Source organism: Sceloporus occidentalis, unplaced genomic scaffold (assembly GCF_023333645.1).
Source record: "Sceloporus occidentalis isolate IW3139 unplaced genomic scaffold, rSceOcc1.0.p SCAF_2, whole genome shotgun sequence".
NCBI classification, from domain to species: Eukaryota; Metazoa; Chordata; class Lepidosauria; order Squamata; family Phrynosomatidae; genus Sceloporus; species Sceloporus occidentalis.
The window spans coordinates 108,433,718-108,450,505 of record NW_028316982.1 but is presented as its reverse complement, the minus strand read 5'-3'; the positions used below and the strand labels follow the sequence as shown (position 1 = coordinate 108,450,505).

Below are 16,788 nucleotides of genomic sequence, written 5' to 3'. Positions count from 1 at the left end.
ACAAAAATGAGTATCAGCCCAAAATGGTATGTGGTGGTTGTAGAATAAATTAAAAATGGTGCTTCCCACATGACAGCAGAGGTTGAAGAATAATCTAAATTATTATACATCTACTATCCTTTATTGGAACTCTGAAATCTGATGTCTGGGGTAGGCTGCTTCACCATTACTAACCCAGGAGATATGCATCATCCAATGGTAGAGAGAGATGGGACCTCTCTTTACATCTCCATGCAGATGGCACACACACCATTCAACAGTATATGCATGCAGATATTTTGTTCCTTTATTGAGCCGGGGGGGGGGGGGTGATGGCTTAGATGGGCCCCGCCAGAGGCTATGATCCAGCAAGCTCCACCACTCTCCTCTTCCCTCAGGCAGGGGTAGATCCTCCAAGTGCCCTCCCCACTCTTCTCTTCCCCTCTAGGACACAAAAAGTTGGGGGGCCTCCAAGTTTTGCAAAATTACTGCTGTAAAACATAGGAGCCCTGGTGGCGCAGTGGTTAAATGCCAGTACTGCAGTCATTCATGCACAAACAACAAAGTTGTGAGTTCAATACCATCCGGGGCTCAAGGTCAACTCAGCCTTGCATCCTTCTGAGGTCGCTAAAATGAGTACCCAGACCGTTGAGAGCAATTAGTTTACAGTTGTAAACTGCTTAGAGACTGCTTAGTGTGGTGTGAAGCGGTATATAAATGAAGCTGCTATTGCTCTGATTTAAACATATAATGCCATTTATGAATATATTATTTGATACAAAACATCATGACAATAAAAATACAGAGAGATATTTGTATGAATTCTTAAAAAAATAAAATGACAATTTTATTGTTGTCACATGAACCTCATTCTTGCATAATATGAAGCATAAAGGTATTAATTCACAGCTACAGTGCCAAATTCTGGAGAAGCTATGGAAGAATGAAAGGAAGGAAAACACGTACATACATTTCAAGGATCAGTAGTATGATGCTTTCAGATAGTGACCTCAGTTCATCATCACGTCAGTGTAGCAATAGCACTTACATTTTTATACCACTTTATAGTGCTAAGCACTCTCTAAGCCAGTGGTTCCCAACCTTCCTAATGCCGCAACCCTTTAATACAGTTACTCATGTTGTGGTGACCCAAACCCATGAAATTATTTTCGTTGCTACTTCATAACTGTAATTAAATAGGTGTTTTCCAATGGTCTTAGGCAACCACTGCTCTAAGCAGTCTACAATATTTTAGCCGGTTGCCCCCAACAAGCTGGGTACCCATTTTACCGACCTACTAAAGGATGAAAGGCTGAGTCAACCCAGAGCCCTGCAGGGTTGAGCTCACAATGTTTTTGTTGCAGTACCAGCAATTATTTGGTATTTAACAACATTGTAATAATTGTGCATCTTGCTTAAGGAGGGGATTGCCAGACACTTCTCCTGATCCTGCTTGCTCACTTTGAAGCACAGAATGCCTGTATGGGCCAGCTTCAGGGCTCTGAAGTTAATCAGAAGGGGAGCTTTTGTTGCTACGCGAAGAGGATCTGTCTGTGGCATCCGAATAAGACAGCCACACACATAAGGGATACTTATATTTGCAGCTTCCTCCACCTGAATTCTGGCCATTGCCTTGCCTTGTCAACATTTCTTAAGTGCAAAAAAAATGTTACTAGCATGTAATACCTCAGTCTAGATGTCTCAAGTAATACTTGACAGAAATTATATAGAGAAAGGTGCATTTATCAAGTAGATATTACACTTAGAAATGTTTGGGGAGCATGTTAATATGAACAGAAGTGCAGGTTTTCAGGTATAAGGTGTACCAGATACTTTAGCAAGTGAGTCTAGGAAGGTCTGCCTAGGACTCTGTTTCACTCTGTAGATCTGCCAGGAGCATAGGAAAGTTTCAGGACTAAAAGAAGCTAAGGGACCAAAGTGTCAACCTGGACTACATGCTAGTTCTGGCAGAAGGCCTTGTGTTTGACATTCTTAATCAGAAGCACATGTCCTTTGCTTGTAGCTAAAGTCCCAGAAGCTTTTAATACAGCACTATGTTAGTCATAACCTTGGTAACTAATGTAAATTAACTATGTAGTCCTGTTTCATTTATAGGTGTCATGGTGCTAATACAGTACCAGTCAATAGAGATGAGAATTCTGTTAAATTATTTTTTAGTCATTGCTTTCCACTATATGGCCTACTGTGAGCGTGTGACAAACTGGCAGTTTCAGTATTGTTCCTCACAATTGGATATTTGTATGTAAAGAATGTGTTGTCATGCTCAATAATTATTTTGCTACTCATCCTAGATTGCAGGTCAGCACATTTCTTCAGAGGCCCTTTTAGTGCTGTTTGCTGTTACACACTAGAGTGCAAAAGATTCCAACTTTCTGGCTCTCCTGGTTGCCAAGTCCCAAAATGGAAAGGGGGAAAAATACATAAATGATCCTGAACAAGCAAGCAAATAGGGCTCAATTTCTTTTCGAGGCATGGTATTTAAAGTCCATTTTGAATCCTCCAAGCATTCCCCACTAAGGGCTGACTCATAATGAAGAATATTGTTGGAAAGGTACCACCAGAATCATTTTACATCTTTTGGAATGAAAATGGGGATCTGTTTAAAATATGCTCCCTTTAAGTGACAGCAGCTGCAAAGGTCTCTAGAAAGAGAACATGTTCTTTTCTACAAGAAAGAGGAAAACGGTCTGTCATTCAAGGACTCTGATAATTGATTGCAGCAAAGAGTAAGGTTTTTGATTAATTCTTTGTAAACAAAACAAAACAAAAACACAAAATAGAAAAACTACATGTATATCTATATTTAAGAAGCTAATTGTGAAAGAAACTGATTCTGATATTCCCAGGGATATTCATTTTACTTTTGCTGCCTCTCAGAGTTTTGCTTCATAGTTTTAGCACAGATTTCCATGTGTATGTTAGGTTATTTTAAATGGCTTCTTGTCTAACGGTATTAGAGCAACTTAAATGTGATATGAGGAATTATAGATGTCCACTACAGTCTACAGAAATCCTTGACCCCCGCCCTCCCACTTCTTGAAAGTGCTAGTTTTCAGCTAGCAATTTATCAGTCTCTTAATCTAGCAAATGTTGCTAATGTGGGAGTCCCAGTCTGATACTCTTAAACTATGGGGCCTGTAGAGAAATTCTGCTTACATAGTAATATATAGGAATTTGGTAGAAATCCAGATAAATAACAGCTAGCATTTTAAGGGTTTGATGGGATTACCTAAATATCCACTCTCATCTTTGCATACAAAATGTATGAAGACTAAGAATTATGAATTTTGGCACTAAATGAAGTAATGACCTGGTTACAGTTTCAGTGCATTGGACCTATTTTTGCCTACAAGTGTAGAGGAAACAATTTCTGAAATCATTCTTGTTGAATCCAAAACGAATGTCACTTGAGAAGGGTGTTTGTGTACTCACTCAAAACACAAGCTCTGTGATTCTTATTGTAGCCACAGCAGGGACAATTCAAGACCTTGGTGTGTTTCTCCTCCAATAAATTGTTGAACACTAATAAATCAGTGTGTGGAAAAAGGTTTGCTTTCATGCCTTGGGGCAACTAACGTAATTGCTGCAGCAGTTCTTGTCATCTGCATTTACTGGATGATCTTAAAGTTGTTGAGCCAAAAAGTAATAAATCTCTTGGAACAAAGATATTAAGGTATTTGGCTGCTAGCTGGTTACAACTTTTGCCAAAATCCTTTAGAAACAGAACTGAATGTTTCCAAAGGAATGCTTCATAAAAAGCACAATAAACTTTGATAAGACGTTGAGGGATATTGTGTGTGTTGTGGTTGTGTTCACATAACAGAGTTTCTGCTGAAAGAAGTATACAGTAGGATAAATGGCTTTTTTTTTTCTTTTCTTTCCCCCCCCCCCCTCTTCTTTTGTTTTTCTTTTCTTTTTCTTTTTTGCGATTCAATCCAATGTGTTAGTTTTAGATCAAACACTACTTGGTGGAGTGAGATTGCTTTGTGTAAGTATTCTCTTGTAGTTTGCACGCTTATTGTGGTAGCATTTACTCCTACAACACTGGTGACTACTCAGACATAGGGGTCATTGGCTACTGTGCACTCTGTGCTGGACAATGTCAGTATGTGCAAATCTTCTTTGTAAGGATTTTGAGTCCTTTCAGTGCCTCTTCTAGTATTATAAGATACCTTACAGTGTTAGACCAGCCTCCCCATCATCACTCTGTGTGTATGTACACATGTACCTTTATCCAGCTATTAGAACTGAGTTTAAAGAAAAAGCTTGGTTGCATCCAACCTACACTATTTTCAAAACAACCACTAGCAGCAAAATGGCAGCACTGACTTCTGAGATGTTATCGGACCTTTTTATCAGCACAGATTCCTTAGAAGATCACTGAAATGTTTTGTCTTCGATATTCTGGCCTAGATCAGGGGTAAGATGAGCCCTACCCCTAGATCAGGGTAGGCCCCCCAGATATTGTTGGTCAATAATTCTTATCAATCCTACCCAGCCTGTGATAAGATTATTGGAATAAGATTATCCAGCAGCCACTAAAGGGTCACAGTTGCCTTGTTATATAGCCTTCATCTCCCATAATGATGGGAGAATCCTCATTGGTAAATTAAATTCATAATGTGATTATGGGACCCAAGGCAGATTTTTGATGGGCGATGATAAAGAAGCCTAGTTGGCCACAGCATGTATTGGGTTCTCAGTTTTGCCAGATGAAGAGTAAGAGTGTACACACCCAATCACATTTACGTATAGAAAAGATTGCCTTACCACATTTATATTGGTGTGGGCCATTCAGATGCTAGGAATCCAATGAGAGGATTATTTTTATTATTGTTATTATTATTTGGAGGATGCTGCGCCTAACACCAAGACTTTTGTGCCTTTTATCTATTGACTCTTCTGGGCAGGATGGTCCTATAAGGATAGGCTAGATGGAAAGACAGAGGCAAATGGAAGTTCTCTAGCAATATTTTATTGATGGACATCTTCCTAAATGGTATACATTTTGTGAGCTGTCTTGCGTCCAGTTTAGGAGAGAAGAAACATAATAAATAAAACAAGCAAGCAAGCAGACAAGTGGTGGCTATTTACTCTTGAGCAAGTAAGAGCTGACAACAGGATTTGAGTGCTAAGAAGTGTCTGGAACCTATATGGTTTTTAAAAAATTCAAATTTCTTTGAGTTTAGCCATGCCTGACCAAGGTTTGTGGTTAGGAAATCCAGTGATTGAGCTTCTGAATGCGTTGGTTTTGTTATGTGCCTTCAAGCTGATTCCAACTTATGGTGACCTTATCCTATGCTTTTCTTGGCAAGATTTATTCCAAGGATGTTTCCCAGTGCCTCATTCCTGAAAGAATGTGATTTGACCATGATCATCCACTGGGTTTCCATGGTTAACTGCAAGTTCTAACAGCCATAATCTGCAGAGACTATGGTCAGGAAAGCTTGGATTTGCAGTCCAGTATCTGGCTGAATTATTTCCAACCATACTTTAAAACAACTATTGCTAGAGAGAGCAGTAGTCATTTTCTGTGGTCTTTGTTCACCTGTGTAAATTAAAATTACACACTCGATGGATGCATTTTGTGGAGTTTCCCACACAGTGGAATTCATTTTGTGGAAAACATGTTCCTACTTAACAGATTCAAACATGGTTTATATTTGTAGTTTTTTGTGCTAATAAACTGCTGGTTGGAGTGGGAAGGAGGAGAGTTGGAAGACGAAATGGGATTTCATTGTTCATATAAAAAGATAGTGCCAAATAGCAAAAGTCTGTTGTTCATTCCTGTGCAGAAAGCTTCCAAGATTTCTATTTCTGTTGTCCTCAACTAGTGGCAGGGTCATAGTGAAGTTTTTGGGGGTTTTCAGAAAATTACACATTGTCCTCTAGATCTGTGGTCCCCAAACTGTGCCCTATAAGGGATTTTGGACTTCAGCTCCCAGAAGCCTGGGCCATGTTGGCCAATAGTCTGGCATTCTGGGAACTGAAGTACAAAATCCTTTAAAGAGCAGGTTGGGGACCACTGCTCTTGATCCTCTTTTGTTGTGTATGTGGTTCAACAAAAAGGGCAGAAACACAGCACACGTGATGAATGTGAAGATGTTAAACTCCATTGCTCTTGATCATATGGCATTATAGATAATTTGAAGAATGAATGTTTATTGAGGTACCAGTGCTCCATTAATCATAACAAAGTGTCAACTGTGTTTAAGATTCTGAAGCATGCTAATTTCATTTCTCTATTGTAAATTCCAGTATTCCAAAAGTGCTTACCAATGCATTAAATTAAATAGCTGTTCCAGATAGAAACATTTGCCATTGATACAGACTGCATGACAATATTGGCTTGACTCACATGAACAGAGTTCTCATTTCAGATGATCCTCCAAACTATTTAGATCAGGGTTGGAAAAGCACTTTGGGTCTAGGGGCCAGGTTTTTTTTGGCCCCAAAACTTACAGCAGGCTTAAAACAACGAAACCAAAAGAAGCAGGAAGTTCATAAGGCTGAACATAGTTGTGCATTTGATATTTTATTTTTTCCATCAAAGCAGGATCAGAACCATGATTTGAAGTGATTTTGTTAATGCTTTGGAAGGATGCTAACAATGAGAGTGAAATCATGAAGTTGAAGGGAAGAGAGTGCATCTTTTTCCAGTCCTCCTAACTAATTTTGAAAGAAAACAAAACAAAACAAAAACAAAGTAAGCATTTGTTAGGGCCAAGTTGAACATTTAGGCTCACTGTGTATTTACACGTTGACATCTGTCACTTTGCCACACTCTGGCATTTCCTTTAAGTTTCACTAACCCAATTGGGGCACGAGGCAAGGATTGCAGCCAATAATAAAGAGATATTTAATCTTTCCCTCCCCAGCTATAACCCCTCTCCTTGTAGCATTATGAATGATTTTAAAATAAAGACATGAATGGGAACTTCTTTATAATCTGTATTTGCACCAAGGACAACATTCTTTGAGATGGTCATGGCCGGGGACAGAAGGATGGACTCCCTTCCCCATACCCTGCAACCTCCCACCATGCCTGTCAAGATCAGACTTAAAAGGCAAAAATGCATACTACCTATTAAGAATAACTTCTCATTGCTCCCTAAGTTATTGGATAACTTGTGAATTTCATTGTCCAGTTGAATGGTTCAGCTTTATCATGTGAAAACATGATGGAGCTTGAAACCTTACTCCAGTCTACCAATCCAGTCTTCAGTTTTCACTTGTGTGTTCAATTAATGATAGTTTCTGTTGTCTAAACCCAATAAATTGCAGTTACTTTTAAATATCACTTCTTTCAAGCATACCAAATTCAAGCCATAGTGTATGAACTCGATTTGTTTCCACAAACCACAGTTAAGCTTTATCACAGTTTAGGGTTCAGGTGTAACATTACACTATGTTTAATGAAATCTAAAGCAGGAAGCTTCCAATTTCCTTGTAGCTGAACTGGGGAAGGAAAGGGGAGAAGGAGTATGGCAGCCTGAAGGGAACATGCCTACATGGTAAGATGCAGTTTATCACAGCATCCCAATACAACCAACTTGTTAGATGATGTCCTTCAAAATTGTTGTCATAAATGTGTCTCCAATTTGATTGTCATGTTGAAAATATAGATCAGAGCTTCTAGAAAACAATAATACTGTATGTGTTTTTTAAGGAATTTAAACATTTCAGAGTTTCATTTTTTTGTACCTTTTGTACACATGCATTTTGCATTTTCTCACTTTCTTAAATAGTTTTAAACTGTTGATGGCAAGTTGAGATGCATTCTTTGTAGGTGGGTGAATGGAGAGACCAGTATTGTTGCAAAATGTTAGGTGTGTTTTAGTCATAAAATTGCTACACCTTGTCTTCTATCAAGGTTAAGTGTGGCCTGTTTTAAGTACTTTAATGGCTGTCAGGTTCTTATGTTTAAGTCAGAATGTAGCTAGCTTTAATATATAAAAACACTAGATGGTGCTATCCTTCTGTGATTATATTTGCTACACTTTTTCTATTATCTGAAGTTGGTTCCGCCTCTATTTAAAATCCTGCCAGCAGAATTTGAAAGCAGCAGCACTTCCAGGAAGTGGTTATTCCTCTTTGTTCTCTCAGTGCATAGTGTGAATTGACCCAGCCACATATGTTTTGTGTGTATTGATAAGGAGTTGCCCTAAAAGCATTTAAAAACATGTGCTAATTTAGACAGTACATGCTAATTTTGCAGCCATAGATGTTTTTTGCTGTTTACAGTTAGGGCAGTGGTACTCAGAACATTTTACCATTGGGATCCCTTTTTACATCTACATGTGAATGTCATGCTCCCCAACTTGGCATAGTGTGTGAATAAAAATATTTTGTTTATTTACTGTATCTATTTTCATTTGCACATTCATGAATATTCATATTATAACATTTTATACTTTGACTTTGATCAAATCTGAACAATTTTATTTTATTATTTTCAGTATTTAACTCAAGGCATATGTAAATGTTACACATAAAAGAGTTTAGTAAGAGAAGGAGAAGGAGGAATCAAGGGCTCCAACCTCATGCTCTCCTTAAGCAACTCACATGTGCCCCACTGGGGTTCCCACCTCACCTTTTGAGAACCACTGGGTTAGGGAAATGCAGTGTGCCTTATCAAGAAACTATGCATATATGTTTTCAAAGAAGTAGCTATGTCAATCTGTTGCAGCATTTTAGCAGCATTTTAAATACAAATTGATCTATTTCAGAAATGATCTTGTGGATATCAATCTCCTTCTTCATATGTCCTGACAGTGATATGAAAACTACAGACTTTCAAGGACAGTTACACAATTGTAGGAGGGCAATAAAGTGTACTAAGATAAAGAAAAATGCAGATTTTGACCCTGGCCATAAATCGTCCACAAGCTATGTGAGATAATACGTACAGGTCTTTCAAGTGGCTGCTGGTAGTCTATAAAATGGACAGTTAATATTGATGTGTGAAAGTAATAAATCTACTTACCAAAAGTCAGTTCCTTTGGGTCAAAACCTTCTCTGAGGAGATTCTTTTGTTATATGTACAGTTGCAAAGACTTGTGTATTAATATACGTTGTATGTCATAGAGCCATTGTCAGTGTTCATACCTCTGTGGATGGATTGGAATTGGTGACTATATTGCAATCCAACCATTCCTCTTTCTAGTTTTTCTTTGAAAGTTTTCTGTTCAAGAACCTCCACTTTGCTTATTGCATATTCAGCAGAGTTGAAATGCTCATGTATAAGTCTAGAAATTTTAGTTTAAAAATTGACCCAAAAACCTGGGTCAACTTATCCATGGGTCAATGTAAATGTTGTACTTTAATTGTTATGAAAAAGGAACCACCCCTTTCTCTGAGTAGAATGGCAAAAAGAGACAGCTTAGTTTGCCTAAAAGAAGCACCAACTCCTGCTACTCTCACTGTCATGGCACTGATGCTGTTGTAAAACATTTGGTGCTTCCCCTCAAAAGGAGGAATTGGGCTTTGAAGGATTTGGATAAGACATTTGTGTATGTTTGTCAGTTTTTCTGGGTTAAAATCAGCCAAATCACCACATTAAAGGCTGTAATTACTGCTATTGCAGTCGCCATTTCCTTTGCTTTGGCATCTCATCCTTTTTGACATGTGTGCATTTTCTTAGCCCTGCCAGAGGCTGGTTGCCTCTCCCACATTTTGGCCCTCAAACCTGCCCTCAACTTACATATTAGGTCGACTTATATTCAAGTATACATGGTAGTTTCTGGTTATTGCTATTTCAAGTGTCTGATTTGTGTCCATTTCTCAACCAGAAAAATGAACAGATTCCTCTCCTTTTTACCTCCCCCCCTTTTTATGTTTAAATGTGTTATCACTTAGAAGAGATTTTAAACAACATTCCCAAAGATTAAAAATACACTGTAAGTCAGATGGCAAAATCCAAAGAAAACCAGATATTTCTTAAGTTGAACATGGGGAACTTTTGAACCTCCTTATGTTGGCAAACTACTACATAGTCCATCATATATTGTTATTTGCCAGGCCAGCTAAAACTCATGGGGACTGACGTTGAACAATATTTGGATGTGCCCAGTTTGTTTGCCCAGTCCTGACTTAGGTTTGGTCAGTTGCCTCAACTACTTGATGAGCTCTCTATCCAAATAGTATCAAGCATTAAATGCAACACAGAGGTGAAGTTGAAGGCTTTCACAGCCAGCATCCATAGTTTGTAGGTTTTTCAGATTATACAGCGGTGTTCTAGAATAATTTATTCTTGAGGTTTCACCAGTATCTGTGGTTGGCATCTTCAGAGAAATCTCTGCAATTCTCTGAAGATACCAGCCACAGATGCAGGCAAAATGGCAGGAATAAATTGGTCTAGAACACAAGCCATATAGCTCAAAAAACCCACAAAAACCTATGTAATACAGAGGCAAAGCTAACATAGATAATGAAATTCTAATTGCAATCAAGTATTTATAATATGTGAATAAAAATATTTGTGAATGATATTCAGGAGGTAGAACAGCTCTCAGCAGTTTTTAAAAAACCCTTAAAAACCACAAGGAAAGCCCAAAGAGTGACTTACTCAAATAAGTGACTTATTTAAGTGAAATTAAATCAATATGTCTATAGTAACTAGAACACAGCCATTACGTACAGTGTGCAAAGGGATATTGTAGCACCTCTGATACTAGGAGAAAGACGTTTGTAGCACATGCTATCATAGGCTGAATCTGCTTCATCAGATAAATGGAGTGAAACACCTGTGCTCACGAATGAGCAGGTGTGTGTGTGTGAACTGTAATAAAAATGCAAAATTTGTGAGCATGGTGATGAGGGGACTAGTTCAGTTTTAACTGTGGTAATTTTGGGGGGGGGGGGGGGAGTTGAGAAGAAAGGTATTGCCTAAAGTCAAGATGGATAGATACTGATATGAATGGCTGAGGGAGTTCTTGGAATGTAGTATGGTGCTGGCTGAGAACCAGAAAGGAGTTGTGATCAAATGGGCAAGAGAGCCCTCATGAGGCTTAACCCTGTGCATTTGGCACTTCACTCCATGCATCTGATAAAGTAAACTCTAGTTTACAAAAGCTTATGCTACAAACTTATTTCTCTCAGCCTCAAATTTGCTACAGTATCCCATCGCATACTGGTCCAGGATAACACAGCTATACCTTTGAATTTCTCTTGGCATGTGCCTTCAAATCACCTGAGGACCCATGAATTTCATAGGGTTTTCTTAGGGAAGGACTACTCAGAGGTGGTTTGGCCAGTTCCTTCCCTCTGCAGTGTAGTTAATCTGCTGAACAGAAGGTGCCTGATTTTAAAGGCTGTAAGTGGTATTTACCTTAACATATTCAAGGCTGGAGATATGCCCATTCCTGCCATTTTCTAGCAGATGGTACTTTAAAAATAAAGTGAGGCATCCTTCTTGAAAGCATTTTTGGTGGTACCAAAATCAGTTAAAGTGGCCATCCCAATACTATCACTCCTATTTCCTTTTATTTAAGTCAAGGTTGGCATAACAGGTTTTATATTGATGAGCTCTAAGCAGGCTTGTCAAATGTACTCTAGGGAATTTGGGCAAGGAGGCATTCTTTGTGTGTATGTTTTCCTCCCTGCTTTAGATGGCTAAGATCATAGGTTGACTGGAAAGCCTTTAGCCATTTTTGAGGGCTGATAATGCCATCAGTTGTTTTAAAAACTAGCTTGAAGGTTTCTCCCCCGGTTCTGTTTAGAAGAATATCTTCACATGACTTACTCTGCGTGATTCTGTGATAATGCACTGAACCTGTTGTGCATGGAAGCAAGCAGTTTTACATTCCAAAAATGTTAATATATAACCTGGAAATTCTGTTTCCTTAAAGCAGAGTGCCACAACTGGCTTACACATTCTGGAATAACTCAGTTTGAAATTCCATAAAATGCACTTGTTTAGAGAAGCAAATTTGTAAACAAGCTGCAGAAAGTTATGGATGGATTCTCTAGAAAGGACTGTAGCAATGATGTTCATGTGTTGTATACCTAATGTGATGTATCTTACCAGTGAGAGACGTTACCTAAGCCAGAATATTTGATTGTATTAGGAAAGGGGGGTAATTTGTTGGTCTGTTTCTATAACCTAATGCACAAAATAATGGTTCTGTGTTTTTCTGTTTTTCTTTCAAGATCCCCACATTAAAGTCTCTGGAAAAAAGGAGAATGTTAAAGAAGCTAAAGAAAAGATCATGTCTGTCTTGGACACAAAAGTAAGATGAAAATCAGCTACGAGTTTTGGATTAGAATTTCAGGTTCCAAGCTTCTGTTTTTTGGAAACTCAGCAATGCTGAATTCATCAGCATATTAAGGTTAACCTTCTTGGGTTTCATTAAAAAGCAAACATTTTTCATTGAAATTTACATTTACATGGATAATACAGCCAGTGGATATTTGCATGCTAAATTTGATCTACTTTCAAGTAATTTCAAGTAGTTGATGTGTGCATGCTGTAAAATGAGCCAATGACAGCACCCAAAATTAACTATGGAAGGATTTGGGAGTTTTTGACAGAAAATTTCTCTTTAAAAAGATCATGAACATCCTGATCGGATTAAGTGCTTCTTTTTAGCTGCTTCCATACAAGCTACTGTCAATGCTGTAGCATCTAAAGATTTCTCCATCCTGTGAGTTTGGATTTGAATGGAAAACCCCCCTAAGAATGGTATGGTAAAAACAAAAGCATCTAGTTGTCCTGGTTCATTGTTGTTAACTGCCCTCAAGTTCACCCTACTCATGGTGGCCCATAGTTGAGATAGCTCAAAGACCCCCTGTCCTCCACTTCTCTGTCTAGGTCATGTAAATTCAGACCTGTGGCCTCCCTAATTGAGTCCATCCATCTAGTGTGCAGTTTTCCATGTCTTTTAAAGCAAGGATTGGGATTGTGTGGCTCTCCAAATGTTGCTGAATTGCAACACTCTTCAGTGCTAGATGCAGAGTCATTGTTGAGGAATGCTGGGCTTTGTAGCCAACAACATCTAAAGATGTTGAAGATGCTACAGCTCCCTAAGGAATTCTGGGACTTGCAGTCTAGAAAATGACTTTTCCAAGTTCAATGAATATGACTAATGAAGTCATGTTTGTTTCTTTCTCATGCTTCATTTCCACTCCTGGAAAACACGGTAAGTATCAAGTGTCTGTAAGGCTATCAACTGGTTAGGAATGTGAAGCAGCATAATCTACATTCAGCATTAATAGCTGCTTTACTTTCTTCTATAGGTGTGATACACAAACCCACAAACCCATCCCCCACAAAAGTTTCCAGTGTAACATAATGCATATTGACTATAGATCAAATTCTGAAAGTAAAACAAATGGTTTTTAAAGTTGCACTATGTTGTTGTTTCTTCTTTTGCTAAATGTCAGTATAATCAGCTTTTCTACAGTGTCCTAAAACATTTGAAATATTTGAATAGAAAATATTTTGAGCTGGGCTGCATCCTCACTGCAGAAACAATGCAGTTCGACACCACTTTAACTGCCACATCTCAATCCTATGGAATTCTGGGATTTGTAGTTTGTTGCAATAGCAGAGCTTTCTGATAGGGAAGACTAAATGTCTAACAAAACTTAAAAAACAACAACAGAATTCCATAGCATTAAGCCATTGCAGTTAAAGCAGTGTCAATCTGGATTATTGCTACTGTGCCGATGCAGCCTAGGTAATTAAGATAGAAAAGCTCAATATCGCCTCCCACAGCCACACATATGTTGCTGAAATGGTATGGCAACATATATCACTTATATAAAGAAAATAATTGACAGCCTGGTGTCTGGAAATCTGTTTCTCCAGTAATTATATTACTGTTCCCATTACAATCCCCCTCAATCTTGAGTTATTTGAATCTTTTTTATAGTAAGACACTTTCCTGTACTAGGACAGTCATATATTGTAGTGTACTTACATTCTTCTGCCCCATGCGTGCAGCATATGATTAAAATTAACTGCTTATAATATAAAAGTATAGAGCCAGATACTTTGGATTTTTAGACATATAAACATAGTCAATGTAGGCTTTGAGGAGGTAGAAATCCCTTTCAGGTACCACATGGGATCTCTGCAGCTGAATATTGAATGTACAATAAGAGACGTGTAAAACAATATTTAACCTATACCAGCAGAATTCAGAATACACATGTGGAACTAGAAAGCAGAGTATATAAATAGCATTTAAGTGAAGAGCGGCCAAAAGCTTTGCAAGTATCAGAATATGAAACACAAGCCGATTACATTTGGAACAGTCTCTTTACCTTGAAAAAATGTAAGAATTTTTCCAGTGTGTTTTGGCTTGACTCTAAAATGCCATGGATTTACCTTAGCTATTGGATCTACCAGAGACTAGTAGCTTTGTTTATTTGGAAAAGCAGAATGTTCTTGTTGAAGTTATTTTAGTTATTAAAAGTGGTTTCAATATAATTTACAACTCTAATATTTGCCTAAAACAAAACCCAGAAATTCAAGAACTGTGTGGTGAACAGGTTATTTTGGCTGAAGAAATTTAGTGAGACCTTGAAATTCGTGTTTGCTGTAGGGAGAGAAGACATCAGTAGTTTTTTGTGGGTTTTTCAGGCTATGTGGCCATGTTCCAGAAGAGTTTATTCCTGACTTTTTTTTCCCCTCCTGGTTTTAGAAATAAATGGTGGAGGAACTTACAGTTACACATTTTTGCGATCTTCGGCTTAATGTCAAAGATATAGCAGGAGGTTGGACAGAGAACTGAAACAGCTGCAATGTGAACTGTTGGGTACATAAGGCCTGCCAGAATATTTTGCCCAGAATATATTGTACCCTTTAAATTAGTGCAGAAAAGTACTAACCTGGGAAAGATTTGACTAGCCTGCATTTCTTTCCATTATAAGAACTGGTTGAGGGTGGAAAGAGCATTCTGTCCATCCCTTGCCAGCATTGTCATGAACAAAAAGCTGCCTAGTAAAAAAAAGAAGTGCAAAATAGAAACAGAGCAGGCTGATTATATTGGGTACAAAGAGCACTCAAGAGTCTTTGTATCCAGCCTGTGTTGTTTCTGTGATGGTGGTGCAGGATGGGCATGAAGCATGAAAACACAGGTGTTTGGATGCAGAGGGTTGAAGTAGCGTGTGACTCTGCAACCACTGCATTTGGTTTTTATGCTTGGCAAGCAGGAGGTAAAACTCCAGCCTTCACATCCAGTTTAGAACTCAAGGAGGTTGGCAATTGCTGAGTCTCTTGCCACTGCCCCATCATGTTCCTATGCACCTTAATGCAGAAGGAGGAGTTTGCATCCTGTACATCCAGCATAGAAATATAGTAAGTTAATAGGGGAGGAGGGTATTACTCTGTCTCTCCTCTGGCGGTTTGTTTGATTTAATTACTGGAAGCAATCTCTGCAGCCAGCATAGAAATTCAAGCAATCTAGTTGAGAAAGCACAAGAGTGGGCCATCATTCCTGTGCCAATCTATTGTGTTTCTGCACTTACTGGGGATTGGGGGATTAGTTTCATTTCCTCATTTCCAGCATGGAAGTCTAGTGAACTGGCAGAAATGGGATGAGCCAATTGCTTCAGAGTCTGCATCAGTCCCTTATTGCTTTGGGTGACCAGGATAGTACTGAAAAATAAGACTGATTGAGATGTCTCAGGATGCTCAAAAACCTGAAAAACGGTAGGGGTATCTGCTGTTTATAATTTGGTATTCAAAGGTACAGTACCTCTAAGAAGATTCAGTTCTTCCATTTTTGATGGCTATTGGTAGACAAAATTGGAGAGAACAGGACTAACATTTCTTAAAATCTCTGCTGGATGGAAAATGGTTTATGTGAAGAAAATAAAAACAGGGTAACAAGAAGAATGGTAAGGAATGGTAATAAATCCTAATACAGTTTTAAAAAGTTACTCAGGTTTACTGCTTAGAGAAGCCTAAGAGATTACTTATCTTTGTACAAAAAAGTAAAGGAATGCACTATGTTTTTAGACTGTACAGATACATTGATAAAGGATGCAAAGAATTTTTTGGATGTTTTTACAATAAAAAAATTATTTCCAAATTTCAGTTATCAATAGATGGCAAGAACACTTTGTTAAACCACAAATTATTTCTAACAGATTATGCATTCTTTCTCATAACAGTTTTCATTTCACTTGCTATACTTAAAAGCAAAGATGTTTAAAAATTTACAATACTAAACATTTGGTTTCTTCCTCCTTCATCTTCTTTAGTAGGTGAAGAAGGCGGAGGCCAAAACATGTTGTTCATTTTATATATTTTAGATCTGTTTAATTGTGTGTGTGTGTGTGTGTGTGTGTGTGTGTGTGTGTATGATTGCATATTAAAAAAACTGAATACAATGTACCTTGGCCTTTTTTCAGAGTAATCGTGTTACCCTGAAGATGGATGTATCTCATACAGAGCATTCTCATGTGATTGGCAAAGGAGGAAATAATATTAAAAAGGTGATGGAAGAAACAGGCTGCCACATCCATTTTCCAGATTCTAATAGAAATAACCAAGCAGAAAAAAGCAATCAGGTAAGTATTGTCCAATATTGTGTGTAGCCAATTCATACATATGAATCATGTTTTAATTGTATCCTGTTTAAATGCATATCTTACAATTTAGAGGGGAAAGCACATAGCACAGTCTCTTTGGGATAGCACTTTGGAATTAGTATATATGTATATTGGAAGAAGGAGCACCTAGCATCTTGTATATGTATGATTCTGCATTAAGAATGTTCCTTTCCTGCACAGAGTGTTAAGAGAGTGGGAGGAAGGCTAACTTTGAGAGTTTCTTAT

The 16,788-nt window shown here is 38.1% G+C and overlaps 1 protein-coding gene across 1 annotated transcript in view; it reads left to right on the top strand.

Annotated features, from left to right (window-relative positions):
• Positions 1–16,788, top strand: part of LOC149318850 (protein bicaudal C homolog 1-like) — a 145,265-nt gene that overhangs the window by 93,775 nt on the left and 34,702 nt on the right. The window contains exons 4-5 of the mRNA XM_089510569.1: positions 12,151–12,230; positions 16,363–16,521. Coding sequence (XP_089366695.1) covers positions 12,151–12,230; positions 16,363–16,521 — 239 coding nt within the window. The remainder of the gene's footprint in view (positions 1–12,150; positions 12,231–16,362; positions 16,522–16,788) is intronic.